General features: G+C 46.5%; 1 protein-coding gene across 5 annotated transcripts in view; it reads right to left on the bottom strand.

Moving 5' to 3' along the window:
* The window catches only part of LOC126529757 (inactive histone-lysine N-methyltransferase 2E-like), a 392,924-nt gene that overhangs the window by 89,383 nt on the left and 290,529 nt on the right, over positions 1-13,012 (bottom strand). For all 5 annotated transcript variants that reach the window (XR_008612213.2, XM_055070020.2, XM_055070021.1 and 2 more), the window contains 2 exons: positions 8,829-9,014; positions 3,681-3,801 (listed from right to left, as the gene is read on the bottom strand). Coding sequence is in view for 4 of the 5 variants with exons in the window: in XM_055070020.2 (XP_054925995.1) it covers positions 3,681-3,801; positions 8,829-9,014 (307 nt within the window). In the remaining variant the exon portion in view is untranslated. The remainder of the gene's footprint in view (positions 1-3,680; positions 3,802-8,828; positions 9,015-13,012) is intronic.

The raw sequence follows: 13,012 nt of genomic DNA on the forward strand, positions 1-13,012 counted from the left end.
AGCAGGACAGTGGTGGAGTTCATAAAGAAGAATAACCTATTATACTGGAAGTGTATGTTTAATTCAGGTAGGGAAGTACTACAGTTGATGGTCCCGAAGGAGCTGAGGGACACAGTACTGAAGATCATCATCATCATCATCATCATCAGCCTGGTTACGCCCACTGCAGGGCAAAGGCCTCTCCCATACTTCTCCAACTGCCCCGGTCATGTGCTAATTGTGGCCATGTTGTACTGAAGATAGGGCACGGTAGTGTAACCGCAGGTCACAAAGGAGTAAAGGATGCATTAGAAAGGATCACAGAAGAGTTCTTTTGGATCGGGGTGCAGAGTGACGTGAAGCGGTATGTGAAATCATGTGATACATGCCAAAAGAAAATCGCGAAATGTGTAAAAAACTGTGAAGAGAGAAAGGAGATAGAAAGGGGGAAGAACGACGAGAAGACTAGAATTTGCACGGCGATTGCCAAAGAGAAAGACCACGGGGAAGTGCACACTTATATTGGTGAGAAGACCTTGGGAGCAGAGAGGGTTAGGTTGAACCAAGCCCTAGCAGCAACACAAGTAGATAAGTTGAGGAAGTTGATTCATAAGTTCGAGGAAGTGTTTGCAGACCTCCCAGGGCGGACAGAAGTAGTGCGATGTGAGCTATAGTAGTAGTGGGGCGGATTTCATGAGTAGGGCGCTGGAGTGATGAAATGTCGAGTGTAACACGGACGATTAAGTGCACATGTGTAAAGTGGTGAGAACAATGAACTCGCAAACGTTGTGAACTGTGCATGTCGTGAAACGTGTGTGACAGTGTGGCGATGTGTTGTAAGCCACGACGAGGCAAGAAAAAGCACCCAAGTCACAGTGGGAGAGTCAAATTCGCCACCACGAAGACCGACAGAAGGCAGTTTTTTGAAAAAAAAAAAAAAAAAAACTGGAATGGGGGCCTATGTCATATGTAAGAGGCATGGGGCACACACACACAAAAAAAAAAAAAAAAAAAAAAAGAGGACAATGTGCGCTGACCGGTTCGAACGGCACGAGCCCTCGAGGCGCATGACCTGAGGTGTGATCGGGGGAGAAGCGGCGCCAAGCTGGGATTATCAACGTGGCTCTGGGCCAAGAAGGTTGGAGCGCCAGCTTTGCACTGGTGACGGGAGCCATAGAGGTTCGGACTGGCCTGTGGTGCTGGTTATCCAGGGTGTGGCCATCGACCTCGGCGACATTCTGGACCTGCCTCCCACGGCGCTGCCGGGTACTCCAGGAATTGGATCCCCCTTCTTCGGCAGACCAGCACGAACAGTAGTCCCGGGGCTTCTTGCCGACACTCGGAGAGGTAGCGGCGGAGCCCAGCAGTAGGCCTAACCAGGGAGGCCGGAGTGCAACGTCACAGACATAGTTCGGGACACCGACATCCGAGTAGGAGGAGCTGGCCGGTCGATACCAAGGCAACAAAGCTTGCGAAGTCAGCAGGAGCACCGACTGGGATCAAGAGCCGACGCACATCGGACTTGGAGTTACGTGCGACAACGGAACTTTGCAAGAGCGTTCCTTTTTGCTAGCGTGCAGCCATAGGCCAGGGTTTCCGGACCTCCGCAAGAAGCGCTAAGGATGCACGTAGGTGAGGATAAGGACATTGTTTTGGCTATGCAAGTGTGGAGTTTTATTTTTTGCCAATTGAGTTTTGACTTTTCCTTATCGAGTTTTGACTTTTCTATTTAGAGTTTGGGTAAATTAAAATCTGTTTGCTGTGCTCGCCTGCGTCTCCCGACTCCATCTCTCCCAACATCCGCACGGCCCACTAGATCAGTGTGACACCTAGACGCGGGCTCGAGGAGTCTACACTTGATGCGCTTATTCACGCAGTCCGAGGGGCCGATGCGCAAAATGCCTGTTGCGGGCTCGAGGAGTCAACACCAGATGCGCTTATTTGCGCAGTCCGAGGGGCCGGTGCGCAAAATGCCTGATGTGGGCTCGAGGAGTCTACACTCGATGTGCTTATTCATGCAGTTCGAGGGGCCGATGCGCAAAATGCCTGATGCGGGCTCAAGGAGTAGACACTCGATGAATAAAGCCGCGCAGTCGGAGGTGCCGTTGTGCGAAATGCCTAGACGCGGGCTCGAGGAGCTGACACTCGATGCGCTTATTTGCGCAGTGCGAGGTGCTGATGTGCGAAATTCCGAGCCGCGAGCTCAAGAAGTCTACCCTCAATGCACTTATTTGTGTAGTCCGAGGTGCCAATGCGCGAAATGCCTGACGCGTGCTCGAGGAGTCGACATTCGATGCGCTTATTCGTGCAGTCTGAGGTGCCGACACGCGAAATTCCTAGCCGTGAGCTCGAGGAGTCCCCCCTAGATTTACTTAATCGCGCAGCGGAGGCGCCGATGCACAAAATGCTCAGGTGAGGGCCTGAGAAGTCCGCGCGTGGTGTGCTTGATCGCCAAGTTGGAGACTCCCTATGCGCGAAATGCTTAGCTGCAAGTCCGAGGATTGCGTGCGTGATGTGCTTGGTCACAAATTTTGAAGCACCGAGTGCTCAAAGGCTTAGCCACATGTCGAGGATTCCGCGAGTGAATCTTGGTTGCGAAGGCCGCATCGCCAATGCTTGCAATGCTTAGCGGCGAGTCTGAGATGTCTACAAGCATAGGGATTTGCCACGCTACTGTGATGTCCACGTAGCACCCGTTTTGACACGTCGAGATTACGGTGAGTGGAGACGTCCAGACTTGCGAGATGCAAAGAGCCAAGCAGACAACGCGAGCGCTGAACTGTGCTGGAGTCATGTGGCGGGCGCGGCCAATCGCAGACTCCGGCATGACCTTCAATCATTTGCTTTTTGTTTGCTTGTTTCTGTATAGAGGAGACAGCTGAAGCAGTAAATTTGAAGACGGAGAAATGCGCTTTCCGAGACGAAGATGGTGGCACTTGGTTGCGGCGTTTCGGAAATATTGCGGCTTGAAGAACGCTGTTCTTTCTTGATTTCCGCGAGATTTTTCGCCACCTTGGCTGATAAAACAAATTTTTTAGAGCACTTCCATGTGGTTTACAGTGATGATATTCGAGAATCAGATAGAAAAAGAGTTATAGAAACTGAAAATGCGATTTTAAAGAAATCTATTTTTCTTTTGCCATTTATTGGGATGCAAAACCCGCGTCCCCCTTAACTTCCAGAGGAAGTTTTTCACGAACATTAAAAATAAGGAACTTCAACTGACAAGCTATTTGAATGTTGCCCAATAAAAGTGCGTTGGCTGCGGTTCGCGTGGAGTCGAGAATTGCTGCTCCACATAACACGTTATCAGAGCAGTATCACTCGACACCACACGAACCTTTGCTATTGAGTTTGTAACTGAGTACGGCTATTTTCATACATTTTGGAGCTTGCTTTGGATAATATGATTTTCGGATGCAATGTTTTATTTTCCGGTTTCCACGAAGATCGCATCAAGAAGATTCCACTGTAAACAGCATACAGCATACAGCTGTTTACAGTGGAATTTGGTGTTCCAGCTGGAATTGCTTTCTAAGAGATGGACAAGGCGACTGTTCATGATCTTTCCAAAGAGCTTACAGAGACAATAGGTCAAAGCAATAGGTTTGTAGCTGCTAGGTAAGGACGGGTCTTTACCTTATATTCGCATAAATACGGTGCTAGCACAAAATTTCACGAAGAAGTGTGCTGGTGCATACCGGGTGGCGGTGAGATGCTGTCCTCGAGCAGTGGACTCACTGGCAGCTCGGCACCTTCCAGGAGGAGCCCGTCGTCTGGGACGTCTTCGCTCGACTCAAACATGGCCTGCCGCAACCAGCGCTGCACGCACACAAGCACATTCACTGTTTTTACTCACATAATGATCGCACTCGCGTAATGATTGCACCCGTAAATTTTGTCGTCGAAATTTACTTTTTTTTATTTCCCGAGTAATGATCGCACCCCGAACTTGCCGCAGCGATATGTCGTGTGCCAAGTCTAGCTAATATAATCGCGCTTACCATCGGTCAAATGCTACGCGAACGACTCTTCAAGGCAAACCAAGTGGTCTGCACGCACCAATGATTCTTAAGTAGATGCCTCATTTCATTACTTTCATCACTTTCCACACTTCCATGAAAAAAAAAAAAAAGCTACAACTAAACTTGCCTTTATTATGTGTAGGCTTTATAATGGTTGTGGTCAACAAGAACAACAAAAAAAAGGCACCTTTCGATTCTTCTCGTCTGCACTTGTGGGCACGCAACAAATCGCGAGCGGCAACGATAGCTGCAGCCACGTTTACACTGATACGTTAGAAGTGTATCCTATTCATACACCGATGCTTGTAACACAGCTAAGTTATTCACCCACCCTTAGCGGAAACGTGGCGCATTAAAATAGTAGTGAAGACAAATGCCACAGTTTCCGCAGCATGCCCACCATGTGTTCCTATGTCACTGGCAGCTAAGCACGCCCATCTGTTTTTGTCTCCTCAAAGAGGACATGGCTACGTTATTGCCGCAAACTTACTCATATTAACGGTATTATTCATTACTGATACGGAAGAAACTGTTTCAATGCACGTAATGTACTCACGAGAAGAAAAAAAATAAAAAATCTTGTTCGGCGCGTTCTGCTTGCTCCGCCGGCCGCCATTTTTGTTTTGCTGTCCCGCACTACATACACCGGCAGCCACCTATTTGTTGACCTGTTGTCATCCAGCAGCAAATGCGGGATGAAAAAAATTCTTTTTTTTTGCTGGAAGTGTAACCGCATAATGATCGCACCCCTGAATTTGCGTCATTTTTTTTTTAAGGAAAGAAGTGTGATTATTGTGCGAGTAAATACGGTACGAAAGGGCTGGCTGCTGTGACCGCCCATAACGTCCACTAGCTCTTAGCAGCCATTTTCGTTCCTTATTGCGTGGTTCATAGTATCAATACAACACAATCTTGTCATTTTATAGTGCTGATTAAAAGCTAGTTAAACAAAAATTTCAAGGTTATGCATACCTCAGTACCTCAGGCCCCCAAGAATACATGCAGCCACTGTAAGCATGAGCATTTTCAAAATCTCAGATACCCAGGTTCATAGACATCTCTGCCACATCTGACAAAAGAAATTGCATTTCTATTGGCCCACCCAGGACTAGATGCATTTGCCTTTCATTATGGACATGTAAGGGTGATAAACACATAGTTTTCCTTTTCTGATGTCTTTTATGCCTCTGACGATGCATTCTTCTTAAATTTTAACCCTCATCCACTGGGTCAATAAATCAGTTGTTAGTCACTGCAGCATGTTTTCCATCCATGTGTGCTTCTAGCCCTGTTCCCGCATTGTAGGAAGTAGTGCTTGCCAGTTTCCCTCAAGAAAGCACAAAAATTTTTCCATCGTCATCGCAAGTGGCCTTTGTGGGTTATTTAGTTACTTATGAAATCCTAATCCATAAGAAAGCGGACGCCAAAAACTTGAAAAATTATAGACCGATCAGCTTACTGTCCGTTGCCTACAAACTATTTACTAAGGTAATCGCAAATAGAATCAGGAACACCTTAGACTTCTGTCAAGCAAAGGACCAGGCAGGATTCCGTAAAGGCTACTCAACAATACACCATATACACACTATCAATCAGGTGATAGAGAAACGTGGGGAATATAAACTGCCCTTATATATAGCTTTCATTGATTACGAGAAAGCGTTTGATTCAGTCGAAATCTCAGCAGTCATGGGGGCATTGCGGAATCAGGGTGTAGACGAGCCGTATGTAAAAATACTGAAAGATATCTATAGCGGCTCCACAGCCACCGTAGTCCTCCATAAAGAAAGCAACAAAATCCCAATAAAGAAAGGCGTCAGGCAGGGAGATACGATCTCTCCAATGCTATTCACAGCGTGTTTACAGGAGGTATTCAGAGACCTGGATTGGGAAGAATTGGGGATAAAAATTAATGGAGAATACCTTAGTAACTTGCGATTCGCTGATGCTATTGCCTTGCTTAGTAACTCAGGGGACCAACTGCAATGCATGCTCACTGACCTGGAGAGGCAAAGCCGAAGGGTGGGTCTAAAAATTAATCTGCAGAAAACTAAAGTAATGTTTAACAGTCTCGGAAGGGAACAGCAGTTTACAATAGGTAGTGAGGCACTGGAAGTGGTAAGGGAATACATCTACTTAGGACAGGTAGTGACCGCGGATCCGGATCATGAGACGGATATAATCAGAAGAATAAGAATGGGCTGGGGTGCATTTGGCAGGCATTCTCAGATCATGAACAGCAGGTTGCCATTATCCCTCAAGAGAAAAGTTCATAACAGCTGTGTCTTGCGAGTACTCACGTACGGGGCAGAAACCTGGAGGCTTACGAAAAGAGTTCTACTTAAATTGAGGACAACGCAACGAGCTATTGAAAGAAGAATGACAGGTGTAACGTTAAGGGATAAGAAAAGAGCAGATTGGGAGAGGGAACAAACGCGAGTTAATGATATCTTAATTGAAATCAAGAAAAAGAAATGGGCATGGGCAGGACACGTAATGAGGAGGGAAGATAACCGATGGTCATTAAGAGTTACGGAATGGATTCCAAGGGAAGGAAAGCGTAGCACAGGGCGGCAAAAACTTAGGTGGGCGGATGAGATTAAGAAGTTTGCAGGGACAACATGGCCACAATTAGTACATGACCGGGGTTGTTGGAGAAGTATGGGAGAGGCCTTTGCCCTGCAGTGGGCGTAACCAGGCTGATGATGATGATGATGAGTTTGGCGCAAGTTCGCAAATTGAATTATTAGATTGTTCACAATTCGATTCATTTTTGTGATATTCAAGTACACCCCTAGCAAAAATGTCAAACAGTGGCAGCGCTATTTACCACTGAGTTTTCAAACTGGTTTCCTCCAACAACATTTTGGGGTTCTGCGAGTGATCACAACAAATCCGACCCCGTCCCGTTTTGCCTAATGCATTTCACAATTCTTTAATTTAGAGAAGAAATTTCGCATTGCATTTTATATTTAGCAAAGCACGCCACACCTGCGATCTGGTATAGTCTGTGAGAGAGACCCACATGGCAGCAGCACATAAGATTCATCACTTTGTTGTTGGCAGGCCTACGGTTTCTGTGCTGAGCTTGCGAAAGATGGCCGTAGCAGGAGAATAAGGATCTGCATGCGGCTCTCTTCTTGCCATAGAAAAATTGCAACTGAATTCAGCAACTTTAAATGGCACATTCGGGACGGGCAATTTGGCCAGTCGACCAGCAAGCCAGTCCTGGGCGAACACACCAATCACACGGTTGTATATTAGCAAAGATGAAAATAGGTGTACCTTATAATTGGCACAGCAAGCTGCCTACGGAATTCTGCAAGAAATGCTCTGCTGGCCCATCGCCGTGAGTGCGATTCTTTTTTGGCTGATATCAGCATGTATGCTTATCAAATATTGAATATAATGAATGCTTGGTGCAATCGCAGTGCACCGTGTGCTACACTGCTTATAATGCAAGTTGCCGAAGTCAAGGTGCGCTTTGCACTTTGCGCGACAGTGCACATCCACATGGGCGAACACGAAACACATCCACAGGCCTGAGTGTCATCCCTTAGGCTTGACTGTTTCAAACAGATATAATTTCAGTAAAGCATAGCATAGAGCAAAATTCTAGAAACCATTTTCCACAACGCTGGAGTTGTAAAACACTATTTATATTTCGAAAAGCCAAAAAGCACAGATGCACACGCGTTCGATGCAGATTACACAATGCTGGCAAAAGGCCAGAGCGAATGCCATCTAGGAAGCCTGCAGACATACAATGTGCCACTGTTGCATTTTTTGGTCCCCTGCTTTTTGTTTCTTCATTCGGCTTCTCAACCTCCGCTTGCTGTCATCCTGGTCTTTTCTGACAGCTACTGGTATTTCGTTTTGCGTGGCTGCACTAAAGCGGTATGCTTATTATAGAGCACTTTCATTAATTCAAGTCTGGTTAATTAGATTTTTCGGTAAATTTGATCCAGACTGAAGGTCCTGGCCGGCCGCCCATGCATATATATGGGCCCAAATGTTCATTATTTCGATCCTAAAATTAGCCTTCGCTGCACGGTTTGAACTTGAGCATGCATGTGGCCCGACCCACATGTTGGCCCCAATAGCGACCCCTCTGTAGTAGCCGTGTATGTCTCGGTAGAGCTTAGAGGGATGCATTGAACAGGCGTCACCTCCAGTCAAAAATGCCCGTTTTCTGCCTGTCCTATGAAGAATTTCAAGCAATAACTGTAACTCAAAATGTCTGATTACGGTATTTATCCGATTCTATCCTTGTCTTCTTTCTGTCAAGACACTCGGCACAAAAATAGCCTGTGCTGTACAATAGGAAACGAAGCCAAAATCGCTCTTGAGACATCTGTATGCTTTACCGCGTAACAGCAACATATTGAACAACAATGACTTTAGAAAGCGGCCGCTTCTGTAAAACCCATATCAGACCCTTGCCTATTTTTCTGGTTAAAAAATTCAGTTCGCATTAGATTTCTGCTTTGTTTAGGAGCTTTAATGCCATTTCTACGTTAGTTTTCTACTTTGGAAACAGAGAGTTGGTGTGCGTTTCACTCGGGGGTGCATTAGAATATGGCAATTACAGTCACTTGAATTAGCGACCTGTTTTGGTATTCTTTCTGCATCTTGTTTAACACCATTAATTCAACGGCCAGATAATTCAATCAATTTTGGTCCCATCAGGGTCGAATTAATGGAAATCAACTGTAGCTGAAGTTCTATGGGAGGGCAAATGGAGGAGCCAGAATCGTGCACTATAATTAGTTACGTTACCGGTCGTCTGTCCTGTATTGTACATAAACAACACAAACACAATACCTTCTTTGCCGAGCCGGCAGCATTGCAGTTGGTGCCAGCTGAGCCACTGTGGCGGCGAAGGTGGGCAGCCGAAATGCCCCCACCGGCCGTGTCCCGGGTGCAGCGCACATACACGGGGGGGCCCTCGCCAGACGAGGGGCCGGCTCCCTCGTGCTGCTTCTCATGCAGCCAGCCCTGCATCAGGAACTGTGCACACGGGCAAGCATTAACACCTGCTGCACCACAGGGGGCCTTTGGTTGGGGCCGTACTTCACTACACTCTTCCTCACGTGAGACGACGGCGGGTTCTATTAAGTTACAATCACACCCTTGTAACATAATGCAAGCTTCCATTTTGCGCACACACGATCAGCACTCATATGTGCCCTATCGCATTCGTGCTGTCTGCACTGTTCTAAGGTGCTATCCTGGACATTCTGCCACTGTCTTTAGGTTGCGACGTAAGCGTGATGCATACGTAACCACACTAATAGTGCACCAAAGCTCCAAGTTCGCTCTCATAATGTGGCACAATGCTGATGTTTTGCTAAGAAAATGAAATAGAAGCAAAGAAGCTAACATACCTGAAAAACAAAAAACCTTTCCCCTCAGAAAAAAAGTAAAGAACCATCCAGCTTAAAGCGTAAGACTATTCTGCTGAAAACACCCCTACTATCCGTCATTAACTGCAACAGTCTAGCCTACAAGAATATATGTCTCTCCAGGAAGCTGAGTGACCCATTGTACATGGGAGCCATCACAATTTTTCTTATACTTTGAGGCAGCATAAGCAACCAACCAGTGGTGAAGAGCACACATTTGTGGCCATGTTATCGCTATCACAAAGAGAGAGAGAGAAAACACAGGTGACACTGGCCAACAAGCCCCGAAATATCGCCAATAGCGATGCGCACACCACATGCAGGGTGTCTACCAAGTTGACATTTCCAAATTCCCTGAGTTTTCCAGGTTTTCCCCGAGTAGAGTTCAGTGGACTGGAGTGGAGAACAGTGGAGTTCGCTGACGAGCGTCGAAGCACCTAGGCCTAGCGTCGCAGAGCACACTTGACACAACAGCACAACCACACACCACGTTAGCCAAAATATGGCCTGCGCAAACAAATGAAATAGCGCCGCTCCAGAAACTCCGCCGGAGGCGATGAACATAGCCAGCGTGGCCAGACCAAATCCGTGTGTGACGGCTAGATTCGGCTAGTTGTGGTTCAAAGCGGTGATATGCTTCGGCTGCAAGTCGATTTCCTTCGCAAGGGCACTGTGCGAGGAGCCAAAGCACCTTCCGTCGCATCAAAAAGTCCGGAAAATTGGACGGCGGGGGGTTCGAGCGTCCGAAAGCTCAGATGTCCTTATACATTGATTCTATGGGGCTCGTGGCAGTGCCGCGAAGATGTCCGAAATATCAGGCATGTCCGAAAATTTGGGCGTCCAAAAATTCAGTCGTTGACTGTATGGGGAAACACGACAGCATCGAACTTACAGAAACTCTTCCTCATTCGGAAAAAAGCACTTGGATCAATAGAAAATTCCTCGTTCTTAGAACACAGAGAACAACTCTTTCACAAACATAAAATTACGAAAAGCCCCAATATATACAAATACAAATTATTAAGAACCTATAAAAACACCACATTAGGTAGGGCGGAACTATTCCAAGAATCATCAAATCTCAGGAAAAATACAATTTCCTACCCATTCAGATATCAACCGCCATACTACGTTTCCTTCTCGCGCACCCATTATGGGAAAGAAAGACTTGACTACGCACTGGCAACTACACTAAATGAGCTAGACCGAAAAATGTGGACGTCCTGGCCCTTACTAACAAAAGCTTATTTGACTTGTTTGTTTGAATGTATTGAAACTGCTTACCTGTCTAATTGTTCATTGAAATATGTATGCTGCGTAATTGTTCTTGTAACTGCCATTTGTGATGGGATTGTCTGATGGTTTCTTTATTTGCTGATATGTTTACATAACTGTATCCATATAACAAATCGTCGTGTCACTGCTGCTGTACGGGTGGCTAGAGCTTAGCCAAGCTGCACAGATGCAGCTTTTGTCTCTGGCCCCCTATTTTCACAGTAACAATGTACTGTCTGCGGTGAAAATAAAACTTGATTGATTGCTAATCAGCGCTTGTGATGTGGTTTGTGTTTGATTGTCTCCGTCCCAGTTGCGCTGTGTCTTCTGAAGTATGCCTACTGCATGCCTCATTGAACAAGTCCCATCACTGCTTCCCGCACGACATTTGCCCTTCAGGTATTATTGGTGCAGTGTCTACTGGGATGAACTTCGAAGCGTCTACCTCAGCGGCATCTGTGAAATGTGGTCGCCCACAGAAGCACGCCGCAGAAGACGAGGCAAGGGAACACAAAAAGGAATGCCGTGCAAATTTCAAACATGTAAGACGACATACGGATTAATATCTAAGCAAGAACATTTCCCCAAAGCGACTAGAATGCTTTCACATTCCCACACGTAAGGAATCTTAAAGGGAAGCTGAAACCGTTTTCAATTTCCACGAATTGCTGGGGTTGGGAAGAACAGACCTATTAATTTACGGTTCTGAAATTTTTTCTTTGTTTTCTTAATATAAGGCGCAGAAATCGCTTTCTAAATCCCCCTTGTGGACATGCCCCCGTCACTTCCCGGAGCGCCGGGTGAGGAGGCAGCCAGGGGAGAGAACCGGCGAGAGTGACGTCATTCCCGGGGACCGCACTGCCCGACCGGCGTGCTGGCATGTGCTGGCATGTTTCTTTCCGTTCTGTGCTTTACTAAACGACGCTACGAGTGATCTGCCGCCGCTCACGTTTGTTTTCTTTTGCAATTTTCATGGACTGTGCTTGCTTTCTGTGCTGCGTGAGTGCCTACAGCCAAGGGCGCCCAACATGCCCTCGTTCTGTGCAGCATTCGGCTGTGCGAACACAGGCGGGCGAGACGATGTGGTGTTTCACATGTTCCCGAAGTACAAGAAACTTGCAACGCAGTGGGTCCGTGCGGTGAGGAGAGATAATTTCTTGCCGACGAAATCAACTGTGCTGTGTTCGGACCATTTCCGCGACAGTGATTATCATCGGAGCTTGACAACGATGCGGGCAATCGGTATTCCAATCAAATCGGCACGACTGACGCCCGGCGTTGTTTCGTCTATATTCTTCCACAAGAGAAACACCTCGCCACTTCCAAGAGCGGCCTTCGCCAAGAGGAGAAAGGGTGAGGTAAGGGTTTTAATGTGCACACAGGCAATTTTTTAAACAGGTGATCACCTGAGTGTCGAACAAACGGCCTTACAGTGGCCTATGACGAAGCGAGGTGGAGGCACAGCCGGGAATATGCACATGCGTGCAAAGTGCTTGATGTTTTCGTCCTGTTTTTCCACTCCGCTTTGTCACGGAACACTGTACTACGGCTGTTTGTTCGGTGCTGTTTTGATACGGTGAAATAACTGACCGGGGGTACGCTTGCGCATTCAGTGATATTTGCTATTCGTCCTACCCTGCGGTGCCCGCAGGTTTAGCTGTTCAGCATTCGTGTTTAAATCGCACGACATGAGGCGTTACGGCAATATTTTCATGCTCGCGTTAGAGTAGTTGAACTCGGCATGTAAAAACTTCGTTCCATAGATTTCGCACTCACAACTTGCTACCAGCAGCGAAATGCCACAAAAATCTAGTGTCGGCACAGCCGCGCCCATGGCAAGGCGAACGGGCTCAAATAATGAAGTAACGTTGTGAGGTATTGAACTTGTCAGCGTTCGATGTGGTCTAGCCCAATACAGGCATCGCTGCTGGACAAAAAATGTTTTCTTGCCTTTAACTAGCTATGCATCACGCATGGCAAAATTATTATTTGAAAGTAAATATAATACATTACTCATTACTTTCTTATTACGCTCACCGATTTGAATTACATTACCAATTACCGCTTTCAAAAAAGTAATGGTATTACTTTACGATTGCTTCCAAAAAGTTTTCATGCATACAAGGAGCAAAAAGCAAAGTATAAAGGGACGCCAACCTTTCTTCAAGGTAACATACACTTGCGAACATTTCATGCCCTCTCCCCCATGTTCCTCCACGACACCTCACGACACTACGAATGTTCTGGCGCCGTACACAGCTTACTGGTGCATATTTAACGCAATAATTAAATTACTTTAGCCATGAAATTACAGACGCCAAATAATTC

Source organism: Dermacentor andersoni, chromosome 9 (assembly GCF_023375885.2).
Source record: "Dermacentor andersoni chromosome 9, qqDerAnde1_hic_scaffold, whole genome shotgun sequence".
In the NCBI taxonomy this organism is placed as follows: domain Eukaryota; kingdom Metazoa; phylum Arthropoda; class Arachnida; order Ixodida; family Ixodidae; genus Dermacentor; species Dermacentor andersoni.